The 18954-nt window shown below is 43.3% G+C and overlaps 1 protein-coding gene and 1 long non-coding RNA gene across 2 annotated transcripts in view; both read left to right on the top strand.

Annotated features, from left to right (window-relative positions):
- Positions 1 to 18954, top strand: part of LOC119957690 (M1-specific T cell receptor beta chain-like) — a 104958-nt gene that overhangs the window by 1156 nt on the left and 84848 nt on the right. Inside the window, exon 2 of the mRNA XM_038785761.1 lies at positions 8336 to 8698. Coding sequence (XP_038641689.1) covers positions 8336 to 8698 — 363 coding nt within the window. The remainder of the gene's footprint in view (positions 1 to 8335; positions 8699 to 18954) is intronic.
- LOC119957895 lies at positions 17096 to 18187 on the top strand. The gene is made up of 2 exons (XR_005458937.1): positions 17096 to 17235; positions 17790 to 18187. It is a non-coding gene; the product is annotated as an uncharacterized LOC119957895 (long non-coding RNA).

The following is an 18954-nucleotide window of genomic DNA, read 5'->3' as shown; positions in this document are numbered from 1 at the left end:
GTCTCGATCCCCGATTGTCTCAGGGGATCGAGATTGCCTCAGTGTTGTATTTTTTCCCCAGGAAGCAAATACTACATAACTGCAAATCTGAAATAAACTGAGGGTGCTGAGGATGACTCATATTGAACTCGAACCGTTAACTCTGATTCTCGCTGCCCGGGTGATGTCTGATCTGGTGAGCATCTCCAGCATATTTCGGATCGCTGTTTATTTGGGACTTTCCTTCCTTCATACCAGTATTCCTAAAACATTTGGAAAATTGATAATTCACAGTCAATAATGGACGCAACCGTGTTACAGTCAGGTGACACGAGTAAAACAGACTTCTATCTCATTGCGTGGGTTCATTGGAGACCATGATAGCTTCTAACGCTATTTTCTCGTGAAAAGCGCGGAATACGAGTAGCCAAAAGAAATGTGCTCAAACCGACAGTCCGATGTCTCACTGGAATCCATACAAATGATTGGATAACTGCGGCCCCAAATTTCCAAGGAGAGTCAATCACCGTCGGCATTCACTGTGCTCCGTGTTACTGACCATGGTGCAATTTTCCGGCACTTGCTGTCGTAAATTGAGAACGGACGTGCATTAAGCAGATGGGTGCTCTGGATCAGGGGCGCGGCTGGGTGCGAGGGGAGGGTACGTATCGCAGCATTCCACGGTTTGGCGCAGGGCGATCACGAAAAGACTGGGGTCTAATCACGTGATCAGTGAAAGGCAATCGAAGGTCGTCGCCGGGGTGTGGAAAGAGGTAGCAGGCGATTTGGAGGTAGCCAGGAGGTCCCGGGGACAGGGGGGATGGGGTTGTGGTATATCTACCCAGAGGGTCATAATAGTTTCAATACTTCTTACTTTTCCTGACTAACAATTACGCTAGAAAGCTGGAAATGTTGGAGTTCTACTGTTTAAATAGTAGCATCGGATAGCATCAAGTGCTGAGTAATTGCCTATCGGAAGTAGTAATTTCTCGGACAATTTCCCTGGAGTTTTGGCCGAGAGACCTCTAGGCGTATTCCAAACGCATCTCCTGGGGTAAACTAGGGTACGACTCCGCCCGCAGCAGAGTGTGATGTCAACAATGTAGGGTAGAGTCCAATGTGATCGAGAAGTAGTTTAAAGCAGAGATGCCTTCATTATTTGACATGTTGAGGGCATCAGGTGAAGTCGGGCGGGAGGCGGCGAAAGTGGGGGATCAAGGCTGGCACTGAACTGTCTGGCCGAATTACCTTGACAGTTTGTCAATTCTGTAAATTTCAACGCAATATCAAGTGTCAGTGGGGAATCGTTTGGGGTATCAGGCGTTTCAGGGTGTCGATGGAAAAGGACAATGACCTGGATGAAAGCCAACTTCAGTGAGGTAAGAACGGCGTGTACCAAAAGGGTAGCAGGAAAAATAATAGCGAAACAATGGCGGGCATTGAAGAAAATATTGACTGCGCACGGTCAAGTCGCACTCCTTCAAATGGATAAAGTACATACATACCAAAGCGCCCGAGTATGCACCGGCCCTTGCTCCGATAAAGTACCCTTCCTCGGCCCAATCCCCACCTCCTATCCCCGCAACACCATCTAACGTTTGAGCAATTTAGCGTATCCAATTCACCTAACCTGCAAATCTTTGGACTGTGGGAGGAAACCAGAGCACCCGGAAGAAACGCACGAAGACATGGGGAGAAAGTGAAAACTCCACACAATCACCCGCGGCCTGAATCGAACCCGGTATCCTAGAACACTGAGTCAACAGTGTTGACCACAATGCCAACCCATTGAACCTTCAGAGGTCCACTGATAAAACAAATAAGAAAAACAAAGCAGTAGCTTGAAAAGACACTGGCAGCTGACGTAAAAAAGTGTTCTACGGGCATGTATTCAGTAAAATGCTGTAAAAGGGGAAGGTGGGCCAATTTGGAACCGACAATTGGATTTGCACATGTTGCAAGGTCTTGGTTCCGGTATGGAATTAATACTTCCCATCTGTCTTTTCTAAGGAGAACCATGCTGTATAGGCCACAAAGAAAGAGGATGTAGTTAATACAATACAGTATTTAAAATTGAGCTGCAGGGGCTATTTGATCGGCTGCCTGCACTAAAGGTTCACAGGGCACGAGACTGGATGAGATGCTTCCAAGGAAACAGAGGGAAGTGAAAATCGAAATATCTGAGGCACTGGCCACAATTTTTCAATCACCCTTCAAATCGGTGGTGATGCGAGAGGATTGGAAAAGTGCAATCTCAAGTCAACGAGTCGTCAGAATGTGTAATCCACTACGACGAGAAGTCGATTGTGCCGAATAGCATGCGAGATGTTATCGGGTGGGGGGGGAGGGGGAGAGCTAGTTAAAGATAAGAGGGAGTAAGCATTCGAGCTGCCATTGAAATGAACGTGAAAGCGTTCATTGGTGTATGGTGTGTTTGTTTAAGCCACGTTGATGTGCATTCCTGTTTCAAGTCGAGGAAGATTACTTTCCCATCTGAGAACTGAGCTGGATACGGTTAACCTTACACTTTGCTGTACTACCAGCTGCTTTCAAAATTGTGCACAAGGCAGAGAGAGTTTGATAGAGAATTGAGTCAACGATTCTCAACAAATGTATGATCGGCTGCCAGGAGCCAGGTGTGCAGTGAGAATGGTTTCTGGAGAAAGGTCGCCATTTTACACTGTGTATGATCCTTGACAAGTTCTAGGATGAACTATCTCCAGTTTGCTCCTCTCAGACCATCGAAAGTACGGTGAAATATGAAAGAGATTTTGAAAACCTTGAAGAATTTTAATAACGTAAATAATGAAACAATAATTCAGCCATTAGTATCTGCTCGGCATTGAGGAGGAATCGTTGGCTTAAGGCAAATTAAAATAAACAGATTACGAACATTAGAATAAAAGCGATAGAGGAGGCAACTCGGTCTCTCGAGCCCACTTATCATTCAACGAGTCATGGTTGTTCTGTTTCAATGCCATTTTCCTCCTAGTATTATCTGGCCAGTATATTAGTGAGAGATTAGCAGATTAAAAGAAGCTTTCTCCACAGCGCTATGTACAATGTGGGATGGCACTGCTTGTAAGGGCAGTGGAACCACATTCAAGGGTAACTTTTGAAAATGATTTGCAGAAATAAATGTAATGGAATGTTTGTTCTGTTATTTGGGACGGGTTGGGAGAATATTAATTAATCAGATAGCTCTTCCATAAAGGAAAATCAGGCAGTATGAAGGCGAATGGCCTTCTCCTGAGTTGAATCATTTTATCATTTATGATTAGCAGCACAGCTCTCGTCGAATGAGAAAGATAACCCCAATGGGCCTGTGACGCTGGAAAATATTGAATGACATATCGGGAGTTTTTTTCAATGCCACGTCGTATAGCCCCACAAGTTCCTACAGTTGGATAATTAACTAATGCATCCCACCTCATAGTTTGTTTGTAAAATATATTGTAACCTAACGGATAGGATATCATTATAATAATCGTTATGATTGTCACAAGTAGGCTTACATTAACGCTGCAATGACGTCGCTCTGAAAACCACCTCCGGCGCCTGTTCGGGCACACTGAGGGAGAATTCAAAATGTCCAATTCACCTAACAGCACGTCTTTCGGGATCCAGCCTGGGACCCTGGCTGTGAAGCAACAGTGCTAACCACTGTGCTACCGTATCACAGAAGTGATGCAGAAATTTTATAATAAACAATACATCACCGCAACGTGAAGTGAAAGAGAGCAAGATGATGTATTAACGTTAGTAAAATTAAAAGTCCGGATTAATCTTAAGTATTTAAATATTGGAGCGTGATCATTTAAGTTGTCTAGGTAACTAGATATATTGGTAGATAAGAGATCTATGATAGTTGGACGCATCAATAACAACAAAATTGACAAATAAGTAGATGGATAGATAGCTAGATTGAAAGAGATAGATCTATGTCGAGAAAGAGAGATTGATAAACACATATAGACATAAACGAGACCTTGTACTTTCGCTTCTCCCTCCCCCTATTTATTTCCCAATCTGTCTGATGTTCCATTCCCTTCTACTCAATTCCCTCCCATTCCACCTTACTCACCATTGCGTTTCCCTTTCATTTCCTTATTCCACATCAATACCGAATGACGTGCTTGTTAGGTGAATTGGATATTCTGAGTTCTCCCGCTGTGTACCCGAACAGGCGGTGGAGTATGGCGACTAGGAGATTTTAATGTGGTGACTAGGGGATTTTCACAGTAACTTCATTGCTGTGTAAATGTAAACCTACATTTGACAATAATAATGATAATTATAATCCTTCTCCCAATCCATGTAACTATTGTTCACACCCTCTTTCAATCCCTCCCCCTCCTGTATCTATTAGGTCTTTGTCAAACAAATATTTTCCATTAATACGCGTGTCTATTGCAGAAGAATCAAAAAACAGTTATTGAATTACACACGCTTAATACCGGGGTTCTCTCATAGTCAGTGAATGTGACATGCAGTGTACCCAAAGATCATCCCAGAACCAATGGCGTGGAGTGATCCAAACCTGGTCTTTGAAATCCTGTGATCCAAACCTGGTCTTTGACATTACCATTGCAGTAGATAACGGGGAGCCGATGGATGTGGTATATCTGGATTTCCAGAAAGCCTTTGACAAGGTGCCACACAAAAGGTTGCTGCATAAGATAAAGATGCATGGCATTAAGGGTAAAGTAGTAGCATGGATAGAGGATTGGTTAATTAATAGAAAGCAAAGAGTTGGGATAAATGGGTGTTTCTCTGGTTGGCAATCAGTAGCTAGTGGTGTCCCTCAGGGATCCGTGTTGGCCCCACAATTGTTCACAATTTACATTGATGATTTGGAGTTGGGGACCAAGGGCAATGTGTCCAAGTTTGCAGATGACACTAAGATGAGTGGTAAAGCGAAAAGTGCAGAGGATACTGGAAGTCTGCAGAGGGATTTGGATAGGTTAAGGGAATGGGCTCGGGTCTGGCAGATGGAATACAATGTTGACAAATGTGAGGTTATCCATTTTGGTAGGAATAACAGCAAACGGGATTATTATTTAAACGATAAAATATTAAAGCATGCCGCTGTTCAGAGAGACTTGGGTGTGCTAGTGCATGAGTCACAGAAGGTTGGTTTACAAGTGCAACAGGTGATTAAGAAGGCAAATGGAATTTTGTCCTTCATTGCTAGAGGGATGGAGTTTAAGACTAGGGAGGTTATGTTGCAATTGTATAAGGTGTTAGTGCGGCCACACCTGGAGTATTGTGTTCAGTTTTGGTCTCCTTACTTGAGAAAGGACGTACTGGCGCTGGAGGGTGTGAAGAGGAGATTCACTAGGTTAATCCCAGAGCTGAAGGGGTTGGATTATGAAGAGAGGTTGAGTAGACTGGGACTGTACTCGTTGGAATTTAGAAGGATGAGGGGGGATCTTATAGAAACATTTAAAATTATGAAGGGAATAGATAGGATAGATGCGGGCAGGTTGTTTCCACTGGCGGGTGACAGCAGAACTAGGGGGCATAGCCTCAAAATAAGGGGAAGTAGATTTAGGACTGAGTTTAGGAGGAACTTCTTCACCCAAAGGGTTGTGAATCTATGGAATTCCTTGCCCAGTGAAGCAGTTGAGGCTCCTTCATTACATGTTTTTAAGGTAAAGATAGATAGTTTTTTGAAGAATAAAGGGATTAAGGGTTATGGTGTTCGGGCCGGAAAGTGGAGCTGAGTCCACAAAAGATCAGCCATGATCTAATTGAATGGCGGAGCAGGCTCGAGGGGCCAGTTGGCCTACTCCTGCTCCTAGTTCTTATGTTCTTATGTTCTTATGTTCTTATATCTCCGTATCAGACGGAGAAACCGGAAATCGGATTTATCATAGAATTTACAATGCAGAAGGAGGCCATTCGACCCATCGAGTGTGTTCCGGCTCTTGGAAAGAGCACCCTACCCAGGGTCAACACCTCCACACTATCCCCATAACCCAGTAACCCCACCCAACACTAAGGGCAATTTTAGACACTAATTTGACGGGACATTGCCTGCCAAAAGGGGAGCAGTGAGCTGTTACCTCCTTACCTTCTCCCACCACAGCTCACTGACACCACTATGTACAATAGTGGTAGACATGGTTCCATAGCGTTGGGAAGACTTGCTGCCAATACTCCCCCCCCCCCATACCCTGGGGAAGAGGAGATGAACGATACACGGCGCACCAAGCACCAGACTTCCACCACTGGAAATTGGTGAGTCTGAGGCATTCACTGGAGGAAATAACGTAGTATGTTATCCATGGACGAGTTATCCAGAGAACCAGTGTCATGCCCTGGCATCCGAGTTCCAATCGCGCCATGGCAAATGATGGAATTTGAATTCAATAAACATCTGGAATTAAAATTCTAAAAGTGACGATGAAATTATTGTTCATTGTCGTAAAAACGCATCTTATCTTCACTAATGTAATTTAAGGACAGGAAGTACATCGTGCTCTGTTGGCCTGGTCTATATATGACCCCGGAACCACTCTTAATTGTGCTTGAACGAATAAAAAGCATGTCTTGGTATGAACGCTATTGGAATCCATATGGCTAAATGCAGGCAGAATACATCGACTGCGAATGCAACAATTGAATGAAGTTATATATTTTTAAACATGTACTCTATGTTTTACTCAGAAAGTTATGTGATGTGGTTAATAGGCTGCCACCTCTGGTGGACAGGATATACATGCAACAGATTCACAGACCAGCTTATATCAATACATTATCACAACAATGTCTAAAAGGGTGCATCAGTAGATAGGATAATCCAGCCAATGGTGTCTGGGCCTGCTCTGGTACATCGCTATCCAATTAGACAAATTTACCTGTCCCGCGGGTGGACAATCTTTTCCCGTTGCAAACATCAAATCGGGTTATTTTTCCAAATTCTCGATTGAATCTGCATCCATCGTGATTTCCGGAAGGGAAACAAAATATGCTCTTTTTTCATACTGTCCAGATATTGCCTCTGGTTATTTTTTATCAAATATCTCAGACCTGTGCCCTCTGGGAGGCATGGTGGCACAGTGCTTAGCATTGCAACCTCACACTGCCAGGGACCAGCGTTCTATCCGACCTCGGGTGCTGTCAGTTTGGAGTTTGCACTTTCTCCCCGTATCTACGTGGGTTTCCACAGGGTGTTCCGGTTTCCTCCCACAGTCCAAATTATGTGCAAATTAAGTGGATTGGCCACGCTGAATTGCCCCGAGATAAGATTACGGAACAGGGCGAAGGATTGGGTCTAGCTAGGGTGCCTTTTCAGAGGGTTGGTGCAGATTCGATGGGCCGAATGGTCTGTTTCTGCACTGTCGGAATGTTATGTTTCTCTGAGTCAATGCTTGCCAACTGTATAATGTGGGAAACATGTCCTCATTAAATATTGTTAGGGTCTTGAACATTTGTATTGCATTTCCACTTGAACTTCCCGAATCGAAATAGACTCTTCGCGGCTGGAGGAAACATTCGCTCCTGAGCCAAACTTCAAAACCTCCCACAAATTTAAAGATTTTGATTCGATGACCCGCCCGCCTTATTTTTTTGCAGGAGACACGTTCTTTGCGTGGCACGAATATCCAGGCATCGGCCCAACTCTGACGTGTCTGTCGAAGTGATCCAGTGCCTTTTTTTCAAACACCTTACAAACTGGAGGTCTCCTTGTTTTGTGATACAGGAACTGACGAGTCAGAACGAAATTCATATTCTTCTGATGTCACGTCCGGTAGTCCGTTTTATCATCTGCTTCCGGAAACAGATCCTGTAGCAGATTCATCCTCCAGTGGAAGATGAAGTTAGCTAGTCTCCTTATTGTCCTCTGGTCTTCATTTCCACGTATGTATCCATAATTTGGAACGGCACCAGTGCTAAAACCTTATCTGTTTTTTCATTCATTACTCAACGTCAATCGAGTTGAACTGAAAAATATTACAGCAGTCGATGTTTTATTATTTCCCACAGTTTAGGGTTAATATGAACATGGACGGAGCATCATATAGAAGTAATGAACATTATGAGGAATTGAAAACATTTCCATTTTCGTAACGCTACTAAAACTACATTTAACAGCACACTTGTCTGCATTGTGGACTATTTAGCTGTGTTTCATGGCTCCCTGCATCTCGCAATTATGTGCCTGCCTGTCTATTTATCGATCGTGTTACCTGTATCCCTATTTATGATCCGTCCACCTATATATCGTTTGTTTACACGTCGTCTATAACTAGACTTATCAATTATATGTGTAACTTTGAATCAACATTTCTTGTTTTCCAATTACACATGAGGATTGTAACATTGTAAATTTTTACCCTCATTTCCGCAGGGAAAACTCGGGCTGATGTGATACAGCAGTGGCCGTCACTAATGGCGGCGAATCAAGGCGAGGCAGCAGAATTGAGCTGTTTCCAGACTGACGGCAGCAAGAACGTTATGCTCTGGTATCGGCAGGACGCTGACGAGGGTCTCCGTCTAATGGGTTATTCTATTAACGGAATTGCAGCTACTTACGAAAAAAACTTTGAGAATAAGATTAATATTCTAAGGCCCGAGTTGAAAAAGTCCATCTTGCGGATCTTGACAGTGAAGGTTGCCGATTCGGCGGTGTATTACTGTGCGAGCAGTGAGCACAGAGCTGAAGATTGCGTCGGTGCCAATACAAAAACTAGCCCCGTGAACAATTGGGGCTGTAAGTGTAACTAATGTTGTGCAATTGGTATAGCATTTGCACGCGGATGCAATTTTATAGATTTCCCAATTATATTCGATTGTTATATTTTCTCAGGTGTTGGTAGGAAATTATGACAGCACCTTTTTTCCCCATTATGAATCAACGACGACATTCACATTTCACATTCATCTTCCCAAGTACACATTATAACTGTCCGAACACTTTCTCATGAATCATGTTCCCAGAGTCAAGGCGGGAAGGCTCCTGCCCACAATGAGCTATGCGGTGCGGAACTGTTTTCAAAGAACAAAGCACAATCCAGCGTTGTATCAGGCCCTTCGGCCCTCTAGGCTTGTTACGGTCATGATACAATCCTGGGGGGGAAATCCTCAGCACTTCCTGGTGCCGTGCCCCTCGATACCCATCCGATCGGTGTATTTGTCGAGATGCCTTTTGAACGCCGTTAATGTATCTGCTTCCACCACCTCCCCTGTCAACGCGTTCAGGAGAGAAATTTTCACAGTAACATATTGCAATCTCCGCTCTCCGCTGATAGCAACACAGTGTGTTACTTTCGAAGAACTGTTTTGCTATTGTGATACGATGGAAACTAAATGTCCGGACTCAACATGGAGAGAGTTGAGTTCAAAGCCGCAATGTGTAACTCCTTTCAGCTGCGCATGGGATAAAACTACCCGTTTCGATTGGAAAAGGGAAAGGTTAGATGATTAACTAAATGGGACAATGTTTCGGGTTGCTCTGGAGCAGAGGAATCTGGGGCACTCGTCCATGAGTCACTGAAATGTAGCATGCATGTGCAGTACATAATAAAGAAAGCGAATAGAATGCTGCCATTTCTAACTAAATGAATAGAGTATATAGGTAAGGACGTGTTGTTGCAACTGTGAAAGGCATTGACAGACTGCACCTGCAGTTTTGAGACAAAATAAAAAATAACAAAGAAAAATACAACACAGGAACAGGCCCTTTGCCCTGCAAGCCTGTGCCGATCATGATACCTTAACTGTAAAGAAAAAATCTTCTGCCCTTACTTTCTCCGTATCTCTCTATTTCCTCCCTATTCATGTACCCATCCTGATGCCTCTTAAATGTTGCTAATGTGCCTGCTTCCACCACCTCCTCTGACAGCGCGTACCAGGCGCCCACCAGTCTGCGTGAAAAACGGACCCAGCATATCTCCCTTAAAATTCCCCCTCTCACCTGAACCTTGCCCCCGTGTAATTGACACTTCCACCCTTGGAAAAAGCCTCTGACTATCCACACGGTCTCTGCCTCTCATAATTTTGTAGACCTCTGACAGGTCTCCCCTCAACTTCCGTCTTTCCAGTGAAAACAATCCTAGGTTATTCAAATTCTCCTCACAGCCAACACCCTCGAGATCACACAATACCCTGGTTAACTTTCTTTGCACTCTCTCCAAAGCATCCATGTCTTTCTGATAATGTGGTGATCAGAATTATATGCAATACTCCAAATGCGGCCGAACCAAAGTTTTACATAGCTGCAACATGATTTACCAACGCCTGTACTCAATGTCCCGGCTGATGAAGGCAAGCAAGTCCTCTGCCTTCTTAATGACTTTGGCCATCTCTGTTGCCACGTTCAGGGAACTATGGATCTGAACGCCCAGATCCCTCTGTATATTAATGTTCCTAAGGTTTCTGCCATTTACAGTGTAATTCATACCTGGATTTTATCCTTCAAAATGCATCACCTCACATTTTTCCAGATGAAACCGTCTGCCATTTTGGTGACCAAGTCTCCAATCTGTCCATTGTATCCTGTGACAATGCTCGGCACTATCAGCAACTCTGCCAATCTCCGTGCCATCCGCAAACTTAGTAATCAGACCACCCACATATTCTTCCAGATCATTTTCTATATTACAAACAACACAGGTCAGAGGACTGATCCCTGTGGAGCACCACTAGCTAAATATCTCCATTCTGAAAACCACCATTCCACCGCTACTCCATATCTTCGATAACCAATCCAGTTCTGTATCTATCTAGCCAGCCCACCCCGAATCCTATGTGATTTTAGTTTTTGTACCAGTCTGCCATGTGGGTCCTTGCCAAACTCCGTTATAAAGTCCTTTACGTGCACAGCCCTTCCCTCATCAATTTTCTTTGTCACCTATTCAAAAAGCTCAACCAAGTTCGTGCCGTTATTTGAGGAAAGATGTAATGGCATTGGAGGCAGTTCATAGAAGGTTCACTAGGTTTGATTCCCGAGATCAGACGTTTGTGTTAGGAAAGCAGTTTAGTCCTGTACTGTCAGGAGTTTAGACCGATGAGGGGAAATTATATTGAGATATATCTGAAGATTAAATATTTGGATAAAGTAGACTTGAAGCTGATGCTTCTTCTTATGGGGCACTCTAGAACGAGAGGTCATACTCTCGGAATAAGAATTAACAACTGTAAAACAGAGATGAGGAGAAACTACTTCTCCCAAAGGGTTTTGAATCAATGGATGTTGCTACCCCAAAGTGCGATGGATGCTGTTGCACTGATTAGGTTAAAGAGGTGTTAGACATATTTTTAATCAGTAATTGATTGAAGTGCTATGGAGAACGGCAGACGCTGGAGTCAAGGCCAGGATGTGATCAGCCATGATATTATTGAACGGTGGATCAGGCCATAGAGGCTCAATCTGTCACCCCAGCTGATAATTCCTATGTTCTTATGTTCTAGCAACGAACTATTCTGTCCAACTGAAACATCCAGTTCGTTGTCTGCAGCCTGTAGGTAACAGCACCTCAAGCACGAATCTGGTGTGCTTGATTAATAAGGATTTTTCCTGATGAAAGGGGGATAAACGGTGATTTAGAAGAAGGCAGGACAATGGGAATGAGGAACATATCAGCCATGATCGAATGGTGGAGCAGCTCGATGGACCGAATGGCCTAATTCTGCTCTTATATTTTATGTTCTTTTGGTCTGAAACCATTCGGAGCAATTCGCGATAATAACCTCACACAGACAGTCATCAGAATCGCCGAATCTTACCCTGCAGAAAAAGGGCATCTCCTCATGTACAGTCCTCTCTTAATATACCTTGGATGGACACATAGACTTGCACAGCTTTATGTCTAACTTCATTGGTTAAAATATCCTTGCAACGTTTTGTGCAGTTCCAATCTCTGCATACAGTCGGAGTGCAAAACAGAGTTTAGGTCTCCATTCGCCTTGGTGAAATCTCATTTCGAGCACTGTGAACATTTCTAGTGCCCACATAGCAAGGCTTGACAATGCACGGAGAGCTGTGCACAAGTACTGGCCTTTTCTCACCTTGTAAAACCCACATTTATTGCATGTCATAGTCGTAATTCCCAATAAAGACTGGCATTTGGTTAACAGAGGTGGAGATGGTTAGCAGTTTCAAATTCCTAGGGATGCACATCCCAAAAATCTGTCCTGGTCCACCCACGTCGACGCTATCACCAAGAAAGCACAACAGCGACTATACTTCCTCAGGAAACTGAGGTCTGGCAACTGCTCGCCCCAGGACCGCAAGAAACGTCAGAGAGTCGTCAACACCGCCCAGTCCATCACACGAACCTGCCTGGGTAAACCAGGCAGCATAATTAAAGACCCCTCCAACCTGACATACTCACTCTTCCAACTTCTTCCATCGGGCAGGAGATACAGAAGTCTGAGAATACGCACGAACAGACTCAAATACAGCTTCTTCCCCGCTGTTACCAGACTCCTAAATGACCCTCTTATCGACTGACCTCATTAACACTCCACCCCTGTATGCTTCATCCGATGCCGATGCATATGTAGTATTACATAAAACTACATAATTATTGTATCCCTTGTGTTGCCCTATTATGTATTTTCTTTTATTCCCATTTCTTCCCATGTACTTAATGATCTGTTGAGCTGCTCGCAGAAAAATACTTTTCACTTTACCTCAGTACACGTGACAATAAACAAATCCAATCCAATGCTATTTGTTTCATTAATAAATAAAGGAATTAATAAAGAAAGGAAATAAAGGTGATTAGTAAGGAGGTTATGTGGAACATGCAAATGTTGGGCATCGTCTGAAGTATTTGTCCATTACTGGGCGACGAAACGCAGGACGCTTGTGAAAGCATTGGAAGCAATAGAGTGGGCATTTACAAGAACGATTCCAGGCATAAAGAACTGAAACTGGGAGGATAGACTGGAGCGGTTCGGACTGTTTTTCTTTGGGAAAGGAAGTCCCAGAAGGGATTCGACCCTTGTAGTCATGGCCCTGAAGGGTGAGGACAGGGAAACATGTGGGAAACAGTCCGCACTCAAGGGACCATCAAGGCGAAAAGGCCCAGATTGGAAATAATGGCGAAAAGCAGTAAAAGAGATGTGTGGAAATGATTTTCCTCCAGGGGGTGGTTACAGTCTTGAACGAACTTCCTAAGAGGATGCTGGAAATAAGTTCGAACTAGGTATTCAAACGGAATTTGGATTGCTCTCTGAAAAGTAAGAATGTTAAAAGTTTCAGGGTAAGGCAGAGGGTTGGGGCTGTGTGGCAGTCTCTTTTACAGAGGCATTTCTAACTCGATGGGCAGAATGGCCTCATTCACTGTAAAGGTTCTGTGATTCTGAGATAAAAGTGTTTGATATCATTTAAAGATTGACGGCGTAGACATAGATAAATTGTTACAGCTTGTGATGCGAGACCAGAATATTCCACATATATAAGATAATAATCAATAAATACAATGCGGAATTGAAGATCTACTACTTCAGACAAGGAGCTCTGAAAATCGGGAAATTACTGCACAAGGGGATTTTTTGACGGGAAGACAATAGATGCATTCAGAGGGAAGCTAGATGCACATGCGAGGGAGAAGATAATACAAGGAGATTATGATAATGTGAGATTGGAGAGGTATAAACATCTGGATATCTCTATGCGCTGAATGTACTAAGTTCTGAGTTCTACCTCATATGCTAACCCATGAAACAAGCATCAGGCTGAAGCAGTGTAGAAAATTGGAAGTCAGGTCTTTTCCCAGGTGTGACTTGAAAATAACCTTTGCAATCAGTCAATCTGTAGTTACCTCAGGGCCCTGTACGTGCATATCATGACCGCCAGGTGGCAATGACGAGCCATTTCGTGAGGTTTATGATGCCAAACGTTGAGCATTGAGGAATGGTTTTTTTTCCAAGCCCTGTAATTTAGCTAGGGTAAGCCCTCAGAAAGGATGCAGCCCTCAGTCAATAGAACATACAGTCCCGGAAATTACCAAGCCTGACGAGGGCGCCAATGAACAAAGGCAAAAAATGTCCTCCACCATCGGAACATTCAAAATGATGGAGCAGGAAACTCGAAATTCCACTACGTGCCCGAAACACGGAGATCTCCTACAAGAACACGGCTCAGTCAATTCACACAATAAACTAAAGGGTCTTTCCCGCTGAAATGGTGACTGTACCTCAACTCTGGACATGTATTGCTGATGACAATAGGTAAGGTGGAGGTAGACTAAGACGATATAAAAATATTAATGCGTATGTTTGTGATATGTGCGTGGGTGTACATTCTAGTTAGGCCAGTCGCTGTTTTTGAGAATATATTCCCTGAATGGGAAGATGAGGCTCGTGGTGCACTGAAGCCTTTCCCGGCACTTCCAAGGAACGATCGCCTCCATGCCTCCATTTTAAACTTACAACAGAATCAGCTTCCATCTCCCGTTCAGAGGGTTTCTCAGATGATGACGATGCTCTGATGTGGATTCTAAACATCTACCGCTCTGAGTCATGTACCAATGAACTTAAATTACTGTCCACTGGTGAACAAAGCGTGACCAATCGACATTAGCTCTGAAATTGCAGTGTTAATGTAAGCCTATTTGTGACAATAAAAATATTATGTTTATTATTTACTCATCAAAACACTTGAGGTTTTGTCAATGTCTTTGCGACCTCCCACTAGTTTCGCCGCGCTGAGGGAAAAAAATCCACTCCAAGAAGAAATCTTCAAACACATAATTATGTCACCGATGATTCATGGAGTGCAAAGGCGAGACATCTCTCCAGATAGCTGCCTCACTGGGATATTTGCCCCGACTGCCGGTTGAGCATGTGGTGAAGATAGTTAAACCACTCGCCTTGCACATTCTTGCTGCATGTGAGAAATGAAACTGCCTCTGCCGACAACAAAAGAGTAATTTGACGCGTCTGCTGGAATCGTTGCATCATGCAACACCGAATTCAGCCCATGGAACTGGGCCTGGTCGTTTGAAACAGGCGACCAGTTAGGCCCATGGTATCCCCCTGCCACATTTCCTCATGCGACTCTGAACCTCCTCCTATTATTTCTCAGGTCTCATGCATTTATTCAGCTTTACTTTAACTGCGTCAATGTTATTCGCTTTAAACCACTTCCGTTCCATATTGTTCCCATATTCTGTGTAAAGAGAATCCTTCTAAATTCCCAATAGGATTTATAAGTGGTTATCTTTTATTGATGACGAATAGTTCATGTCTCACCTATTCAATTACTCCCGTCCTCTGCTCACTCCAGGTTCCCTGAATTTACGTGTCCCCCCCCCCCCCCACCCTCTAGATTTTCACCAATTCATTTCCAAAATTAACATTGAATCTGCTTCCAAACCACTTTCAAGTCATTCATTCTCTGCTGTCTAACTGCCAGATTTAAACATACTCCGCAGGTCTAACTCTGGTATTTTTATCAATATTCCTGAGTCTGGGTTCTCTGTTAATACTTCTATTCCGAATTAGCACCAGTCCCAGAAATCAGCAGGAATATAAAAGCAAAATATTGTGGATGCTGGAAATCAGGAATAAAATGGAACATGTTGGAAATACTTAGCTGCTCTGACGACATCTGTGGCGATAAACAAAGTTATCCTTTCAGCTCAGATGATACGTTAACGTCTGAATATGTTTCCTTCTTCCTCAGAAAATGACAAGTCCCTTTCTGGAAGCCAATGAAAAAGTAAAGAGAGATTTCCAGGGATATTTCCACAGCTTGTTTGCAGATACTGTGGCCGTGCTCATCCAACAAGCTCTCTCTTCTATATCCAGTCCCCGGGCACCCGAGTCACAAACGAATGCTGTTACACAGAAGCAGCAGCTTACACATATTTCTGCTGGTTTTGATGGCATTCTGACAGTGAGCCTCAAAACTTTTTCTATTGGAATACTGATGTGGCGAAGCACTTTCCACCGGTGAAGTGGACGGTTTCACCGCTTGGAAACACAGCTACTCTTACTTTTACCTGGAGTCCTCCGGGAATGTCATATGAGGACCAACTGATTCGTTTAGGATTATATTAACTGGAGTTCAGAGGAAGGAGAGGGGATCTCATCGGAACTTACAAAATTCTAACAGGATTAGAGAGGGTAGATTCAGAAAGAATGTTTCAGATGGTGGGGGAGAACAGAACTACGGGTCATAATTTGAGATTAAGCGGTAAATCGTTAGGACTGAGGTGCGGAGCCATTTCTTCAGCCTAAGAGTGGCCAGTCTGTGAATCCTCTACCACATAATGTAGGTCAGGCCAAACCATTGTGTAATTTCAAGGAGGAATTAGGTATAGATCTTGAAGGGATTTTGGAGGAAGACGGGATCAGGATACTGAACGATGAGCAGCCATGTTAATACTGAATAGAGAATCAGGATCGAAGGGCGATAGGCCTCCTCCTGCTTTCACTTTCTATGTTTCAAGGCCTCCTCCTCCTTTCACTTTCTATGTTTCTATGTTAACAACCCGAACGTGGTCAAAATATGTCTACAGCCAATAACTCACTTCTATCTGTCAGTCTCTCTGATTCAATGCGTGTCCACTGTCCATCTACCTATCTGCCTATCTACCTATTTGCCTATCTATCTATCTATCTATCTATCTATATATATATATATATATCTGTCTGTCTGTCTATCGATCTATCTATCTATCTATCTAGCTAACTATCTATCTGTCTATCTATCTATCCATCTATCAATCTATCTAGCTATCTATCTAAGACTACGTGTGGCAATATTTATTCTATAACAGCAAAATTTAAACAAATTTGCAGGTTTAACGCTTTGGTACTTTTATCAAATCTTCTGACTCTGAGTTCTATGCTGACGCTTCTTATCCTGATTAGTCGGCCCGGAAATGGTCAGTAATATCCAAGCAAAATAGGACATAGGCTGAAAACCTGAAATAAAATAGAAGAAGCTGGAAATACGCAGCTGATCAGGCAACATCTGGGGAAGAATCGACATTACTGTTTCTGCTGCAATAATGCCCGAACTGCAGAATATTTGGAGCATTCAGTTCTTCGTATTCAGGAAATGACAAGCCCCTTCCAGGGAGCCAATGAAAAAGTAAAGAGAGATTTGCCCCTCCCATCTGACTATTAAATCTTCGGCACACCAGGACATGGAATCCCACTCTGTGTTCAAAAACTTTGAGATATGCTTCAATAAAACGGATCTGTGATTCTACGCAGTGAACACACGGATCTTTCAGCCTCCGGAGATGTTGTTGTCTCAACTCTGGGCTGTGTTGCTGCTGTTACACGGTAAGGTGGTGTTCAAGCGTCAGATGTCAGTGATCCTCGCTGTCATTACTTCATATACACCCATTGCGGGCAACTGCTCGCCTCCCCACTCACCGAGAGTGCCTTTACACCCATTGAAGATGCATATTCTCCCCATCTGTTAACATGTCAGTACCTATCTATCACTGTCTCTGCCCCTGTATTTTTTCTCTCTGTCTCCCTCTGTTTCACATGTTTTCTCGCTCCTTCCTAACCCTCCCTTTTTCTTGCTGTATCACTGATTGTTTCGCTCGCGCTCATTAACTCACTCTCTCCATTTATTAATCACATCGACTTTCTTTTCCAGTATGTTCCCTGCCTTTCTGTGTCCCGTTCATGATGTCTCTATCATTTTCTCTCTCCTCCCCCCTCCTCATGTAGTTGCTTCTCGATTTTAGCTGTCTTTCTCCATATCGTATCTTTCTCTCTCTTCTACTCACTCATTTTCTCTCTCCCATACGCTCGCTCCTATCTTTCAATCTCATTTATTGTGCAGTTTCACGGATATCAAAGTTAACATCCCAGTTTTTCCACAGTCGGTTTTACAGATTCGGCGGCGGTGCTGATCCAACAGTCTCCCCCGGCTGTATCGAGTCTCCCAGGCACCCGGGTCACCATTGAGTGTCGTTACACAGAAGCAACAACTGGCAACTATTTCTACTGGTATCGATCGCATCCTGGCCGAGAACCTCAATACCTTTTCTATTCCAATATGGTTGGAGAAGCATATCCCACTGGTGAGGTGGACGGTTTCAGAGCGAAGAGAGGCAGCAGCACTGACTTTTACCTGGAATCCTCCGCCCTGTGGGTGAATCACTCGGCCGTGTATTATTGCGCCTGGAGTTTACACAGCGACTCACAGAGATTACAACGCTTAACAAAAACTCCAACGGGGTCAAAATGTAACCACAGCAATAAAACACTCATGTCGGCCACGCTCTGCGTCTCACTGTGCGTGTATCTAAATATCTATCAATCAATCAAGCTATCTATCAATCAATCTATCCATCTGTATATCTATCTATCTATCTACATATCTGTCTGTCTGTCTCTCCATCTATATATCTATTTATTGTCATGTGAGAGTGCCTTTAAGAATTGGATGTTTAGGGAATGTACCTTTAAGAAATAAGGGTGATCATATTGCTGAAGTGATGTCACAGGGGGTAGCTGAGATCACTTCTGCTTTTGGGAGTTTTAGTTTCAGTTTGAAGAAAGCGTGGGTGTGGTTGTGAGCTGCATTGCTGGTGATCTCTGCCATGAAGGACTATCTCTTAATCCTTTGGTGAAATAGGAATTGTAAAAAGGTCTCAGTATTGAATATAAATCTAATGTGCTTCTGTTTGAAGGATTTGTTAAGTCTTTTGGATGTGTAAAGGAACAGTTTGCATGGTTGGGTAGTGCTGTATTATTTTCGGGATTATCTTTGAAATAAGAGGTGTTAAGAGATCCAATGTTTATTTGAAAGATTAGTTTGAGTTCATGGAATAAACATTGTTTTGTTTTAAAACCCATGTGTCCATAATTGTAATACACCTGGGGAACAAGCCTTTTGCTTCAAAAGCAAAAATCCATCAAAGGTGGGGTTTGGTTGAACTCCATGATACATTTTGGAGTTCTGAAAACACCTCTCCCATAACACTATCTATCTATATATATATATATATATATCAATCTATCTATTTATCTATCAATCTATCT

This window comes from Scyliorhinus canicula, chromosome 27 (genome assembly GCF_902713615.1).
Source record: "Scyliorhinus canicula chromosome 27, sScyCan1.1, whole genome shotgun sequence".
NCBI lineage: Eukaryota > Metazoa > Chordata > Chondrichthyes > Carcharhiniformes > Scyliorhinidae > Scyliorhinus > Scyliorhinus canicula.
This window is presented reverse-complemented; position numbering and strand designations above follow the sequence as displayed.